This window comes from Acanthopagrus latus, chromosome 1 (genome assembly GCF_904848185.1).
Source record: "Acanthopagrus latus isolate v.2019 chromosome 1, fAcaLat1.1, whole genome shotgun sequence".
Classification (NCBI taxonomy): Eukaryota; Metazoa; Chordata; class Actinopteri; order Spariformes; family Sparidae; genus Acanthopagrus; species Acanthopagrus latus.
In genome coordinates this window covers 3,830,836-3,847,425 of record NC_051039.1, presented here as the reverse complement: position 1 = coordinate 3,847,425, position 16,590 = coordinate 3,830,836, and the positions used below count along the sequence as shown (strand labels likewise).

At 43.6% G+C, this 16,590-nt stretch overlaps 1 protein-coding gene across 2 annotated transcripts in view; it reads right to left on the bottom strand.

Annotated features, from left to right (window-relative positions):
* Positions 1–314: 314 nt before the first annotated feature.
* Positions 315–16,590, bottom strand: part of elfn2a (extracellular leucine-rich repeat and fibronectin type III domain containing 2a) — a 195,851-nt gene continuing 179,575 nt past the window's right edge. For both annotated transcript variants that reach the window (XM_037114129.1, XM_037114119.1), the window contains 4 exons: positions 6,749–7,282; positions 4,519–4,668; positions 3,176–4,170; positions 315–2,635 (listed from right to left, as the gene is read on the bottom strand). In XM_037114129.1, the coding sequence (XP_036970024.1) occupies positions 1,063–2,635; positions 3,176–4,170; positions 4,519–4,668; positions 6,749–6,940 (2,910 nt within the window). In that variant the 5' untranslated portion in view covers positions 6,941–7,282 and the 3' untranslated portion in view covers positions 315–1,062. The remainder of the gene's footprint in view (positions 2,636–3,175; positions 4,171–4,518; positions 4,669–6,748; positions 7,283–16,590) is intronic.

The window sequence follows — 16,590 nt, the reverse complement described above, 5'->3', positions numbered from 1 at the left end:
TATCTAAAGAAATATGCTACAACTCTAAATAAGAAATGGGCTGGAGACAAAAATGCCTGCGGGTCTTGAAGGGGTTTACTTCACACTATCTAGATAGATAGGCAGGCAGGCTGGGCCAAAGATGTAAAATAATGTACACACACACACGCAGACACACACTGCCCAACTGGGCTGTTATCTATATGCAAAACATCTCCACTAAGCTATCCACTTTGCTACTGTGGAGAAGACTGAAAATAATGGACATCTCAGCCCCAACCCAACTCCCCCACCCACACACAATCACTCACACCAGCATGCACAAACTGCATATACATGCCCACACACAACTGAACATATGTAGTTAGGTGTTTCGAATCGATACGCATGCTCACCACACAGCCTCCGTGACCTATTCTTACACTGGCTAATTGCCAGGAAGAACAATTAGCTCGATAAGTATCACTTAATGTCCTCCCCCAAAGAGAGAGACTCAGGCTATTCTAAAACAAGCACACCAAATTCTTCATCCTGCTCCCTCATTATCTTCCTAAATGATGCTTCTATAGGAGAGCAGGTGTCTGTGGCGCTGTGGAATGATTGTTTCGTGAATGGTGGTTTGATGGGATTAGAAAGAAGAGAGACAGGGTTTAAGTCGTGAATGGGGCTGCTTCTGGTGAGATAGCTGAGCTACAGTCTGCCAGTAATGAGGTAGAAGACACTTGCTCGTCACCACCTTTGCTTTGCTCATTAGTGGGGATTCAGTGGGTGTATGGAAGCCTGCAAGGACCAAAGTGCCCAGTGTGAGGTAGTCTGGTGAACAGCTTGATTCTTGTTAATTATCTCCAACCCCAGCAACAACCTCTTAAAATTATCAATGAATGAATGAAACAAGTCCAAAAAATTACCTGGAGCGAATACCTCTTTAAATCTGAATTCAGCAGGGGAAAGACCCATGTCACTGGACACCTCAGAGGAAACATTATTTGTCTTGCTACATTAACATCTATCCCCCTTATTAGTCTGCTGTTGGCATCCAACTTCACAATCTCCCTTACAGCATTTTGACTTTGCTCTCTCTGCTCACAGCTTCTGCTGGGCAGAAACCCCCTTCCAGTAATCCAAAATATCATGAAGGTCCTCATCCTTGGCAAACTGCACCTTCTTACGCAGGGCATGACCTGCTGCTATATAGGATGCTTCCTCTCTGGGGCTTTTCTTGTAAGGCCGGAATCGCTCCCAGATCCGTAGTGTGCTCTCAGATGAATACTCTGGACTGGAGGAGTAGCCAGAGTTGTAGTTGTGGTGACGAGAAGGTGAGAGCTGGGAGTAGGTGGCTGTGGCATCCCTCTTGGTGCGGCCCAGGGGTTTAAGGAATGAGGCCTTTTGGGCAGGTGATGGTGAGTCATTGACACCCTCATAGTAGAGTGCAGGAAAGGAGTGGCGGTGCTCAGAGCTGTGGTAGTCTGGCTGAACCTCCAAGTGGTGCTGCTGCTGTCCAGGGCCAACCACTCCACCTCCACTCCCATTATTACACCCCATACCACCCCCATTCAAGCTCATCCCACCACCATTTATGTTTCCCATCCCATTCCCATTGCAGCCTGCTACTCCACCACCTCCTCCACTTCCACTCCCTCCACTGCAACCAACAGGGCTGCTCTTTTCTGTTGGGTACTTGGGAGGATCGCTGCGTTGCTCAGGGATATCCACACTGTACACCCTAGTGCTTTTGACAGATCCCATCGGAGGGGCACCAGAACGGTTCTTCGCAGCTGTGTCAGCGCTTAACTGCCTTTGAAGGGGCCGCACTGCATTGGCTGGTGGTGGGTCACGGTAAGGAGGAGAGAGGAACCCCCCACCACTGATGCCCGGCCGCTCAGAGAGGGGCATAACAAGAGGAACTGGGGCCATAGAAGGTGGATGAGGCTGCTGATGTAGCTGAGGATGAGGCTGAGGATGTGGCTGAGGATGTGGTTGAGTATGAGGATGAGGCTGGGGGTGAGACTTTGGATGCACCTTTGGGGAGGAGGCCATGATCTGATCTCCAGGGTGGCCTGGAGAGAGGGGCAGGAGGTTTCGAGGGAGGGACGCAATGCAAGGTGGGGGCTGGGAGGAGGACACAGAGTTGGCATTGTCAGCCGTGGTCACAACATTAGCAGAAGCATCCAGTTTCAGGGCATCAATGCAGTTGTTGATGATCTGGTTCACCTTGTCCACCTCTTTTGCGATTGTGGAGATCTCTGATGCTGAGCCACGGCCGTCATCATCCGAGTCCTCCCCAGCCTCTGTCCCATTCTCAGCCCCACCTCGCATATCCACAACTACTTCCCCTCCTACCCCTGCTCCTCCAGTTGTCACTCCTCCCTCCCTGCCTTCCATTGCCATTCCTGCAGTCCTCACATCCATGTAGTTGCCCTTTCCACCCATTGCCTCAGAGAAGGCAGTGGCCATTTTTTCCACCTGTGGCAAGGTGGAGAGGCGCGAAGAACTAGTGTTGGCTGAGCCGTGGAGCATGCCTGTGCTGGAGGAGGCAGATTGGGGAAGCTTGCCTCCTGCTCCTCCTGAATGGTGGTGCTGATGGTGAGCCTGCTCCTGGAGACGCTGCATGGCACTGGGGTCGTTGGCCACTGCTGCAGCTGCTTCTGGGCCATACCTTAGGAATGACAGATTCATTTTTAGAACAAACAACACACTTAGTCTTATTATCGTATGACATATGAACATAATCTTGAACATTTACCTAAACAACATGATTCAAAAAGTGTATATAACTAACTGTGTGAAGTCAATTAGTTTTAATCCTCTCAGTGATGCCATGGGATGACAGAACTTGTGCTGTTTTAATGAACATGGCCCAAGAGCATGACCCAACGTCTCATTAAAAAAAGTATGGTTAGGGAAAAACGTTGTTTGTAGTTAGAATAAATTAAGCTTTTTAGTAATTCAAATCAAAACAAAGCACTGCAGCAAAACAAGTACTGAACTGATGCCCATAGCATGAATCGTTCTACAGAAATCAATTATACCCAAGCGACACACATAGTAGTGTTTTTTTTTGGGGGGGGGGGGGGCTAAACTACCCCAGATGCATCCACTATCTGTGTGTTGGGTCTTCAACAATATTTGTCTTGAGGTATGGTTATAATCTGGCCCTTTGGACTTTAATTAACAAATATTGAGACATGTCAAGTACCTCATCTCCAAAATGGTTTTCTTCACACTTATAGCTTTCTGCTTCTCTTCCTGGATTCTTCGCCGTCTGAGACAGTAATAGACAAATCCAAGCACAATGACCATGCCAAACAGACATCCTAAAATGGTCATGATGTAGTGGGTAGTTGTGGATGGATTGGTTCGTGTGTCCTCTGGCCCAGTGGCACGTGTGGTAAAGGTCAGACAGGTGTGGTTGTAGCGCTGAGATTTGCTCACAGAAGCCACACAAAAGGTGTAGTTCGTATGTGGTTTAAGCTTATCCAAAGTGATTAGCTCCTTCTTGTTTTTAAGGGGCATGATGTCTGCAACAAACGTTTGGTTGAACTGGGAGAGGATGTACATCTTACTGAAGGGTCGTGGGATCTGCACAGCAAGAGAGGCAGTATTGAGGGTGACAGTTTGAAGCTTCATTGAAATCTGATGGCTATAAATGGGTTCAGCAGTGGATGTTATGGTTGGCTGGTGGTAAAGACCCTGGTCTGGATTATCCAAACCCATCCCTGAGCCATCTTGATCAGGAGTCTGGGATGTCATCCCTGGAATTATCACACCATCACGACACATGGATAAAAGAGTGTAACGGGCATTTCTTCCATGTCCAGGCACTGGGCTCAGAAGTGGGTAACCAGTCATTTCAGGAGGAGTTTCGCATTGGAGACGGTCATAGGTGTGGGTGACATTGTTAAATGCCTCCAGCCAGGTGAGGAAGCTGTAGAGATCACAGCCACAGTGGAATGGGTTCCCTGCCAGTTCACACACCATCAGTCTGTTGAGGACAGTGAAGGTGGACGGGTCAAGACGGGCCAACTTGTTAGAAGATAAGTCCAGGCTGCTGAGGCTGGGGCACTCCCAGAAGGCATTGGTGGCAATGACCTCAATGAGGTTGTGTTGCAAGAAGAGGCACTGCATTCGACCCAGACCTCTCAACATGCCCTCAGTCAGATTGGTCAGCTTGTTGTAGCCCAACTGGAGAACCTTAACATATAGAGAGAGTAATCTTGTGAATTCTTTAATAACAGATGATACAATGAAACTAATTATCAATTTGATCAAATTTAATTTGGTTTGGGAGATGCAGATCAGTTTACATTTGCACAACCATCTTCATTTAGCAAGGTCTCCTAAATGGAATTCATATTTAAAGAGAAGACAAATTATAAAATTGCATGGTAAATGTTTAGTGGTATGGACTGTTTTGAAGCATTAGGAACCTTATGTTAAACTCCTTGCCCTTTTTGCTTTATAGTCAAATATAGAAAGCTAAACTGAATTTAATCTTAGAGATAAACAAATACAAATAGATTTGTGTTCTCAGCTGCAGACCTGTAGGTTGGCCTGTCCAGCAAAGGCCCCATCCTCGATGTAGCTGATCTCGTTCTTTGTGAGATTGAGGTCAGTAAGGTTTGTGAAACGGAACATGGAGGTAAAGAGCACAGCCTTAAGTTTGTTCTCATTCAGCCTCAGGTCGTGAACCTGGAGAGACAAGAGAGAGAGCTGATGACTTTCAGGTGATGCATTGCACCCTGTGGCAGCCACAGAAGAGGACCCACGCTCTTTGCCAAAAATAGCTGCCAAGACAGTATTGCACCTCCAAACATACAAGTTTGCTGTCAATGAATAATTCCCTCAATTATGCATCTGATCAAAATGTCTATTTAGATACCAAAGCCTTTTACAAGCAGCTGAACATCCCTCTTGAGATATATAGCAGAGGTAAATGTTGATGCTAACAGTTGAATGTTGCTGCATGTTAACAGTACCATTGGGCACGTTAATAAATTATCCTGAAGATTGACCCTTGTAATCATTTACTCAGCAATATGCAGATGGTTACACTGAATAAAATACTTGACACGTTAAACTGTAGTCAAATAGAAAGCCACCACAAAAATGAATAGTAGTTGCACAAAACATTGACTAATCCATGTTATCGATGTTTGGAGGTGATCTTTCTTCATGAAGAAGAAGCATGGTCACCCTACACTTACTCAATTGGACTTTAGTCCGTTAAGCTAGAGCAGAGCCCGATTGGGCTATTTTTTGATCACCTATGGTGACATATAAGTGAAATATTGAGTTTGGTACCTGAGAATTTTTAAATAGCACAGATGATGCTAATATGTGCCAAAATGGTACATTTGGAGATTCTGCCTGAGTACTCTGCACTAAAACCACTCTAATTTTGTTCCGATTCACTTTAAGGCATAAAAGCTGGTGGAGGTAATGTTCAGAGGTTTCACTATTGTTTGCTAGAGATTCAGAGCTGCAGCTCCATCATTCCAAAGTGATATTCATTCTTAAATCTTCATGTATGTTGTGTGCCAACGTAATTTACTCGGACCCAGTGACATACATACCTATATTCACACATCTGAACAAATATGTTAAGTTTCCCCTTTATAATGACATCTTAATTATTCAAATAGCCCTTTTAGTTGCGGAAATACGCTCTGTTTATCATCAAGCAGAGACACAAAATAGCGTCTAGTTCCTAACAGGTTAAATTTGCAGCCCTGAGGTTCTTCTTGTTTGTTACAGATGCTGCACAGCTTTATATACAGAGTTGACTGAGTCAGTCATTGGAAGTTCCATCAGGCTCTGAGCATCTTGAAATTGTTGGCTATCTGACAGATCAGTTTGTTGCTCTGAGATTCTCACTGTTCCAATGTTTTTCACACTGCTTATCTGCCCCGGGCAGCCTGGATTTTTAGAGGCTTGAAGAGCTTTACATTTCTGAACATGCCTCAAGTTGAGAAAACTCAAACTCAGAGCAGGAAAGCATCAGACATCTTAGTCAACTGTCCCCAGGCACTGCCTCTCACCCTAAAATCAGATTCAGGGTAAGTGCCCTCCACTGTTTATTCTCTCCAAGCGATGCTGTTTATTCATGAGTTGGCTTACTATACACAAACTAGCATGATGACTATGTCTAGCTAAACATACTAGCTAATACTGGTACAGATCCGTGAGTTCTACGTCACAGCAAAATTAAGGTTAGGCCAAGGACGTGATTTGGTGGTTATGTTGCAACAGCACAAACATGCCAACATGTTAAAACTTAAATTGAAGCCTAGTATGGCATGCCTTGAGTTTTGCAAGCTGTAAAATGCTCTGTCTGGTCAAGCACACAGCAATTATTTGCTTCAATAATCAATACTTCAACAACTTCAATAATAAATTCAAGGCCACATAACACAATCACCTGTGCTGCTACACCTTAATATTACCATTTCACTGTGTTTGATACATCTATATATAATCTAAGATTCAAAATGATTGAATTACATAGTAGATACTGTGTTACATCACTGTGATGGTTATCACTGCAACCAAATAATCACAACAATCAGAAACACACAGTAAACCCTCGGCATTATACTGAGTGAACAGAAGATTAGATTCACTTGCAGCTCTGCAGAAGTCACTGTCACGATTAATGGTATGTGCTCTTTAGCTGACACCATCTTAACTCAGAGTGCATAAAGGCATAAAGTTTAATAGAGGTGGCTGCGATGGCATAAAAAGGCCTCCTGATAGGTAAGTTCATACTGACCGTGCTGTTGATGTGCTGGGGGATGGTCTCGTATGGAGGCTGGTTCTGACTGCAGATAGCCAGCCAAACGTATCCTTTATCCCCCTCTATCAGCCAGCAGTCCCCTTTCACCGTGCCAGGCAGGTGGAGGAGCAACAGAGCAGGGAGCAGGAGGGAGAGAAACAGGGAGGACAAACGGAGTCTGCTGGCCATGGTGTGGATTAGGAGTTTTTTGTGGTCGCCTCAGTTGAAAACGGAGGAAAAGAAAGGATTTGAAGGGAGGAAGGCAGCAGGCAGCGGTTTCAAATCAGGAAGGGTGAAGGTCAGGGGCAAGCAGGCCAAATCTAAGTCGAGAGAAAGGTGAACGGTGGGGCGTCTTCACGGTGATTAGAGCTGAGCTTGCAGCATGGCAGCATGTCCTGTCCCCATTTTAGGTGTTCCACGTCAAAGGGTTTTGGAGGCTGTCACCCCAGCAGCTACTCATGGCCCCTGACAACCGGACGTCTCAGCAACACAGATGAGGAAAGCACTCCCTCGCAGAGAAAGGCAGAAGGCCTATATAACAGAGAGGGGGGAGGGAGGGGAGGGGGGAAGGGACAGGAGAGAGGGAGGGAAGAATATTAACATTAATAGTGATAATGACAAAATGATTAAGAGTAGGCAGAAAATTGTAATACAGTTCACATATCCCCTGATGGTTCTGAATTAATTGAGTTTTGGTCTCATTCCTACAAGCACTGTGTAAAGAAAAAAAAAAAACAGGTATATGAATCTAATACCCATGCTACCCCAATCCCTTCAAGGTAACGCACCACAGTAATAAATCCATTAGCTGCCATGATTATTACATTAAGTCTTAATCAAGCCCAGAGAAATATATTTTGACTTTTTCAAATGAAACCAAGACTTTTATGTTGCGTAATCATTCATGTTTATGAAGTAGCAGCCTCCTCCGAAGAGAATAAATTGCACCACTTCCATTCACACATTAGCATACGATGCTCCAGTAGAAACAGGAAATTGCAGAGACACTGAAAGCAGCGCTGTTTTTCTTTGGTGCGTTTGTCATTGTTTACAGGGTTCGCCAGTTTGCAGCTGCACTTCTATCATTTCAACTCTGAGGTAAGTAATGAAACAATAACAGTTAAATAGCTGCAGTAATATAGGGGTGAAAACAGAGAGATGGGCTAAGTGGAAAACAGAGGAGGGCTGTTGTAATTTGCATGTTTTAACAGGATACTGGCTGACATTTAGCTATTTACCTTTCTCGGGGGATTAACCATGGATTAGGCTCTAATCCAGCATAAAATATTATGTATCTCATCACCACAGCTCCGACTCTTTTAATTTGTTTCCAAAGTTCTGATTCCCTCCCAGGGAAAAGTTATCTCACCTCTACATGAATAAGAGGGAAATGATAGGAAGAACAACTGAGTAATAAACTCTTCTTAAGTACTGTCTCTCTTTCAATTTCAAATGAAGTCTCTTTCGTGCTTTTATCCAGATGGAGAAAATAACTTTGCTGCAAGACATGAAGCAATGATACGGTGCAGCCCAATCGACTCAGGGGTAATGGAACCCAACTTTGGATGCCTCTGTTAAACTGGCCCATCTCTAATAGCCCGTCCTCCTCCTCCTCTGCCTCTCATCCTCTGTCCAGACTCGCACCTCAGTTAGCCTCCCAGTCACTTCTCATTTCTGTCGCACCACACCCTGAGCAGCTCTCAGTCCTCTCTTCAAATTGTTCCATGAAATTGATATTGACAATTCAATTCCTTCACCGCAGGCCTTCAATTTGCCTTTGACCCAGCACTGTTGTCACCCTGTGTGTGTGTGTGTGTGTGTGTAAAATAAAACACCCACAATCAGCCTGATAATCATGAAAGTCATTCATTAATTATTTCATGTGTTTTCAGATTTGAAGCGGATTGACTCCACTGATCTAACTGGTGCAGAGTGGAGCGAGTGTGTGAATATGAGCATGAGTTCACGGCACGTCGTGACGGGAAGAAGCACACGCACTGAATTATTTATCAAGCAACTATTTGGACATTGATCATACTGGCCATGCTTACGCTGACACACTTATTCTCCTTCCTTCATCCTGCTGCTGAATCCTTCTTTTCTCACTCTTTGAAGACAACTCCAAGTCTTGCGGCTTGATGTAGTGATACAATCCTCCATATCCTCGGTACGTTTCCTTAAACCCTAATGAGAACAACAAAGCCTCCGGCACCCTTCTGCAATTTAAGAGGATTTTTGGGGGACCATAAGAAATCACTGTGTCACACTTGTGATTGGCGTTCTGCTGTTTTTCCCTGTCGGCAGCTCATATTCACAGCATATCTGATAGGACATGACTTGCAGCCTGACATGGTATTCACTGTGCTCCACAAACATGAAAGACGAGTCAGTCAAGATTCATTTGAAAGCTGGTTGCTTATGTCACAGCACCTGAGATCAGCAAAGGTTTTTATTTATTTATAATGCTGTAATGATCCTGACCACACTATTCCAGTCATCCAAATCTCATCATCTGGGTCAGTCTCCTGTCTCCCTCTCCATCACTGTCAGTGTCTGTATTCCTGTCTTCTTAGTCTTTTCCGTCCCTTTCTTTCATATGCCTGCATTGTTTCAAGCCCGCTTATCTCGGTTGCCTTTCAACTAGGAGCACAAATGAATATGCTTCATTGCCAAAACACAACCTGACACCTTTTGTGCACTATCACATCCCCTCCTCGCTGCTTTTATCACATTCTTTGCCATTGGTTTTAGTTTGACAAGAAGCCAAAGGAAGAAACAGCCTTATTTTTCCCCTCCCTTTCTTCTCCAAAGCCGGCTCTCTTTGTGTTTAATTATTGTCCCTGATAGCTGGGCTTTAATTAAAGCTGTGCATCTGACAAACAACACTAATGATGTCAGGTCGCAGAAACAAATGGAAAAGTTCCCAAAGTAAGACCGGGAGGGGCTGAGCGCCTATGTGAAGAAAAGAGTGTATTTTGTGAATGTTTTGTCTCACTGGAAAAATCACAGGATAAAATAGGATTTACAGATATTGTAGTAATAATCTGCAATGTTTGATGATGTCTATGTTCACGTTTTATCAATATTGATGCAAGAGCAAGTGGGGAATTAATCTTTTTACATTAAAAGCTTTTTGGCAGAAGTTGATAATAGTCTTTATCTCGGTAAAGACATGACTACTTCTCCAAAAACTACAGTAATAATATCAGATAATAACACAAACGCCTCACAGTCTCTGTTTAATTGACATATGAATGTTGCAAAGCCAGGCAGTGCAAATATATCATCCTAATGAACAGTTAGCATCAAAGTCTCTTTTTCTGTCCTCTGCAGAAAAAAAAGGAGCTTACACTCTAAGTTCCAAGTATCTGCCAACATATATAACACAGACTGCCACTGAAATGAATCATACTGAAGCAGTGCCTCTTTTATGTTTGATGATTTTGAAACCAGACAGCTGCAGGAATAGCTGCTCTGTGATAGTCACCGTGTCCAGCATTTTAGTTCCGAAAGTTTTGGAAAAACCATATGCTGCTTAATATGTTTGTAGTTTATGTTCACAATTTAACATTGAGGGACAATTACCCACATTTTATGGATTCGCCACTGAATAGTTGCACCGGCTCCAGTGTGGGCCCCCTTTGATTGTCTCCAAAAAAGCTGTCCAACCAGCAACTTTCGAGATACGAGCCATCTTCTGTTAAAAACTAAACATTTGAGATTCCCTCAAGCAAGAATGTTCTGGGATTTATGAGCCACAATTACCTTCCAAATAATTAAAGAATCACTCATGTTTTCATTAAACATTCAGGGAACTGGATGCTCCATTTTCAGCCCAAGGGTGAATGATTTCAGCTAATATTAGCAAAGCATGGTGAAGTAAAGCCCCCCATCTGTATTCTAATGACATGCAAAGCTTTGTGGAGATACATAGTTGGACTTGTTCACTCGCTTGCTCACTGCCACCTTCCTTTTTCTTATCCATATCAACTGAACACTATCCACCCATTCCATTCATGACTCAGCTATTGTTGGCCTGATTGGCAGCATGATCCAACCCAAGACTTCATTAAGTTCCCCGAGGGGAGGTGAAGATGAAGTAATACCTGTAAAGGGGAATTTGCATGAATGTATTAATGTGAGTGTGAAAAATACTTTCTGTAAGTAAGTGATGGACAGGGAGGACAAGGTTCACATTTGGGCACCTCCATCTGGGAATGAATATATTCCACAAAACGGTAACCATTTATTTGTGTAAGGTAAGGCATTACAGAGATTTTTTTAGGGTTAGAATTGGGTTTAAAGTGAGGGTTGGATTTCCAGATTCAATGGTTATGCTTAACAATGTATAAGGAAGGATTTACCTACAATTTACAGTCTCATAACAATGTCTGTTACAAGACTCCACCAGAATAGTGTGGCAGTCTGTACTTGCAGAAACTTTGCCCTCTGCCTGTGTTTTTATATTCTTTCTTTTAATAATTCATTCGTCTGTGAATCAGCAATATTTGAGAAAGATAGTTGCTTATTGATTGTCATTTCCTGGTTGTCAAACAGACACTTTCATCCACCCAGTATGTCAGTATTTGACAACTTGGGACATGAAACTAAACCATTAACCATCTTTCACCTGTGATTATTATTATTTATTACAAAAGAAATAAATAAACAACACAACCTACATGATCCTACACAGTATGCCCTGAATGTAACTCTCAAGACCAAAGAATGAGTCAATAAACTGTCTTCATGAGTATAGTCGGATTATCGGTGTGTTGTTTCACTGAAATCTAGCCCTTGCCAGTCTGAACTGTTGGGAAGTGGACAATAACAAGGAAGACAAGAGTAACACAGTGTCTCCGGAGACCAGGTCATGAACCGTTTCACTGAATGAGACAGAAATAATGAAAGACAGAGAGACAACAGGAAACAGCAAACAGAGACAGTACAGATAGGAGGTGATAAGAAGCATGACACCAAACAGATTTTCCCACAGATTGTCAGTGAAGCAGTCAAGCGATCATGCAGTATTTCAGAAATCCAACAGACCATAGTCATCTGTACAGGAAATCCGTCGTGAGTCAACCAGCCAGTCAATCAGTCCAGTCCATCAGTCAGCAGGCTCAGCAGCCAGCCAAATACCTAACCAGTCATTCAGGTCAGGCAGGCAGACAGCTGAAGATCAGCCAGTCAATATGTCCAGTCCATCAGTCAGCAGGCTCAGCAGCCAGCCAAGTACCTAACCAGTCATTCAGGTCAGGCAGGCAGACAGCTGAAGATCAGCCAGTCAATATGTCCAGTCCATCAGTCAGCAGGCTCAGCAGCCAGCCAAGTACCTAACCAGTCATTCAGGTCAGGCAGGCAGACAGCTGAAGATCAGCCAGTCAATATGTCCAGTCCATCAGTCAGCAGGCTCAGCAGCCAGCCAAGTACCTAACCAGTCAGTCAGGTCAGGCAGGCAGACAGCTGAAGATCAGTCAGTCAATATGTCCAGTCCATCAGTCAGCAGGCTCAGCAGCCAGCCAAGTACCTAACCAGTCAGTCAGGTTTGGCAGTCAGACAGCCAAAGATCAGCCAGTTTGTCAGCCAATCAAGCAGTCCAGTCCATCAGTCAGCAGGCTCAACAGCCAGCCACTCAAATACCTAACCAGTCAGTCAGACAGCAGATCAATCCAACGATCAGCCAAACAGCCAGTCAGTCACCCCAGTCAGCCATACAGCCAGGGAGCACCATGGAGGCTGAGCTAAGAATTATGCCTATTAGCACTATCAGTGCATCCCAGCCTGCCAACCAGCCAGCCTGTCTGCATTACCTTCAAAGCTGCTGCACTGCTCCTTCAAATCCATTTTTCTCGCTCCTTTCTTTTCTCTCTTTTCCTTCCAACCTTTCATGAAGCTCCTGCTTCAAATCCTGTGCACACAGAATACGTTTCCCTCTTTGCATGTCTCATTTATTTCATGTCTTTTTGCACGTCTCCATGCTTTCATTACCTCATATATTTATATCACCAAATATGCTTCTGTGGCTTTCTTACTTCCCCTGGTTCGCTTTGCCTCCAATCTCTCACTGTTGCAATTATGTTGCTCTCTGGCAAGTTATATATCAAGATTTAAGTGTAATAATCAGGAGACGTATGCTTACAAATGGTGCATGAAAACATTTCTACTGTTTGGGGAACAAAAAAATCAACGCAATGTACAATTAATGACACAATAAAAATGAATTGCTCTCTACACACACAGCAGCTGTGTTAAACAAGTATATTGCAGGATAATTTTGGGGGAACACTCGCTCCAATAATGCTCCCAAATAATGATTTTAATAACACAATAACACAATAACACAACTGATGTTTTTTGTTGTTTTTTTTTTTACAGCTGATGAATCAACTTTATTCAATCTCTTTCATACTTTTCTTCCCTTTCCCCTTTGACCAGCCCACTCACTCCTCCGTCTCAGCTCATCCTCTCCTGTTTTGCCTTCTCTGGTTCTTACCTGTACATCTAATTCTCTCATTTTGTTTAGAGTGCATGTAACATCTGTTGCTGTCTACCAGACATATTCCCACAGGGAGAGCCGGCCAGGGAAGTTTTCAGCCACTGAGTGCTTTCAGCCACTCGCTGTGTTTCTGTGAAAGCTCTGTGGAAAATATGAATTGTTAGACAAGTGGAGTGCACGTCACAGTGTTAGAGACAGGGAAGTGTTAGAGACAGGGAGGTGATAGGTTCAGTTACATCAACAGCCATGATGAACCACGCCACCAACAATATTTGATCTCTTGACAGCAGAGAAGCAATGAAAGCAGTTTTACAAATGTTTTCCCCATTTAACAGATTCTTCTCTCCACACACTGAACTGATCTTGAATTGAACCCTGAATTGTTTTGAATACCACCAATCATGCACTGACATCCGATTCATTTAATTGTCTTCCCAGCTCAGATTTATCCAACCTCATTTCCATCTATTACAGTCAGTAATTTCCTAAATTTCCTTTAACAACTCTCAGCAGCCCCTCGGGTTACAGATACGACTGTTCTAGCAATTATCTATATATGAGTTTATACACCAGTCAGCCACAGCATTAAAAAAGGACTGACAGCTGACTTGAGTAACAATGATAATCATGTTACAACACAATGTTCTGCTGGGAAACGTTTGGTTCTGGCATTTCTGTGGATGCCACTCCACACAAATCAACCTCTCACGCTGCCTAATGGCAATGCAGGCTGTGCCACACAACCCGTAGACTTAAAGGATCCAATGCTACCACCCTGCTGTTGAACACAAGGCACCTCAGTGGTTCTGTGTTCATGCCTCAACAGGTCTGGGCAGGTCCAATCCAAGGTGGGGCCTCCATGTATCAAACTTGTTCTAGGATGTCCAACAGGTCCAGTCAGATTTGGAACATGATACTTTGGAGGCCAAATTGACATCTTGAGCTTTTTGCTATGTTCCTGCAGCTGTTACTAAAAAGAAAAAAAAAATTGCAGCATGGCAGAGCACATTGTCCTGCTGGGCCATCGAGGAGTTTTGTCTCCATGAGGGGGGTGTATTTAGTGTGTAACAGTGTTTGGGTGGGTGATGCATGTCAAGTGGCATGAATCAGATGAACCAAAGACCCAAGGTTTCCCAGCAGATCACTGTATTTCAACCAGTGGATTAAGAGCGGGAGGTCAACAAAGCTTTCGCTGCTCATACGAGGATCTGAGCCCTTGAAGTAAAACCGAACAGTGCTCGGCTGCTCGCTCACTCTTAATCCAAAAACACTGACGATATTTGGCCTCGTTAGATTACCATGGCCCTAGTGAGAGTCTGCTCCAGTCTGATGTTCCCGCTGTGTCTCCGGGTGAGGCTCAGCCATGCTTAGTTGTGTTCTCATAAACTTAACCTCGAGGCATGCCCAAGGCCATTCTTCTCAAAAACTTGTGAAATAACATACTGCAGGCGGAGTCTTTTTCTTCCTTCTGTACTATGTTTGGGGGTTCTTTTTTTTTTCCCTTTTTACCTGTTTTTTTTTTCCTTTTCTTGGTGAGGACAGAATGAGTTTTAAACCTTAACAGTGAATATTTGTTTTGGAAGGGCTAATCTCGGCCGGGCTTTATTGATCAAAGGGCTGTATGAGGATCACAACTTGATTTTTGCATCAACGTAAGATTAAGGTTCGGTAGTAAGAGGATTTGTTCAGCCATAATACAAAACAACACATTGTTCCAACTCCCACAAGGTGCTATCCAAGCATAGACATAGATGTATGTATATAAATATATTTTTGTTCGTATTTGCTAGCTGGTAGACTTAGACCACACTATCTTCCTGAGAATGGCATGACCTAACACGCGTGTGGCGTCAAAAACAAACCATAACATTAACTTGACCTTGGCAATCTTGTTTTGAATGTGAAAGAGAAAGGCGACCTACGCAGCACTTCGATTGCTTCACAACAAGAAGATCAGCACGTCAGAATTTTCTTCCCTTCTCTTGCTAAATTGCAGAACTTCTCCGGCGTGTTTCTCGATGTTGACCCACTGGAGCAGGGAGTGCACAAATGTAATGTGACAGAGCAAAGGAAGAGGGTTGTTGGGGTTCTCGGGTGGAACAGTGAAGATTCAGCCAGATCTTTTTTTCCCGATCTGAGACATGCGAGTCGTGAAAGACTGAAACTTATATTATTTGTCAGGGTCCAGAATGTATGTGTGTCTCAGACGTATGATAAGAAAGTACGTCTTACTGGTTTGAGATATCTGTTCATTTCTACGTCACAGCATAAAAAAATAACTTTAACACATTCATCATCAATTTGTCCCCGTTCACACGTATCATTTAAACCAATTGGAGGCCTTTCTTCAGATTTCTATACCATCCATACAATTAGAGGCATGCACATGTGTATGTCTGGTTGCAACTGACAGTGATTGCATCCAAAAGTACAAAGTTACCAGTAGACAAGAATTGTTGCAGTGAGTTTCTATGCTCCCATAAGTACAGTATGTGCGTGTTCACGTCTGCTATACCTTGGTGTCTTAATTACTTTTAAAACCCCATGCACAAGCTCTCCCCTCCAGCTCTAGTCAGCAGGTCTGTTGAAGTAACAGCCCTCTGTGGGAGCAGCACTTCCTCGCCTGGTAGGGAGGCGGCAAGAGCAAGGACTGAAACGAGGAAGAGTGAGAGAAATGTACAAGAAGAGAGGAGAAAGTGAGACAGGATGACAATTGAGAGGCAGGAGGAATAGATGAGGGGTTGTAGAATATATGAATTCCTCTGTTTTGATCTGGTCATTCAAACAGTTAAACCCAGCGGGGAGTTTCTTTCATGAGGTTGACCTTTTATCGAGATGAGAGATGCGGGGGAGGTGGTGAGAATAGTTTCTAACCTTTATTTAATCAGGCAAGCTTAAGAAACACACACTTTCCTAAAAAACCTGTACTGAATCCCTGTTGAATCCAGGTTAGAAAGTATAGCGATTTCTTGATAAGTACGACGATGTTCTAGTAAGACTAACAACTCTGATTTGCTACTTTAGTCAGGTTTTCCATTTTTTTCTATTTTTCTGCAGTGATACCAGAAGGAGGAAATGGCTGCACATATGCACACATTCACACATGGAAGCTGTCCAGTCTAAGTGCCATCCTCTTCTTCGTTGGCAACTGAAGCAGCTCAGGGCCCGGTGCCTGGCTCAGGAGTAGCTTATTTATGAGTGTGTTGAAATGCTGCACAGTTTGGTGTTGACATATGCTGAAAACTGACATATTTCTTCCATGACTGCCAATTTAAAAGGGCCAGTCCACCCAGATGACATATTGCCACTTAAGGCCCTGAGGTAGAAAAACTAAAAAAAA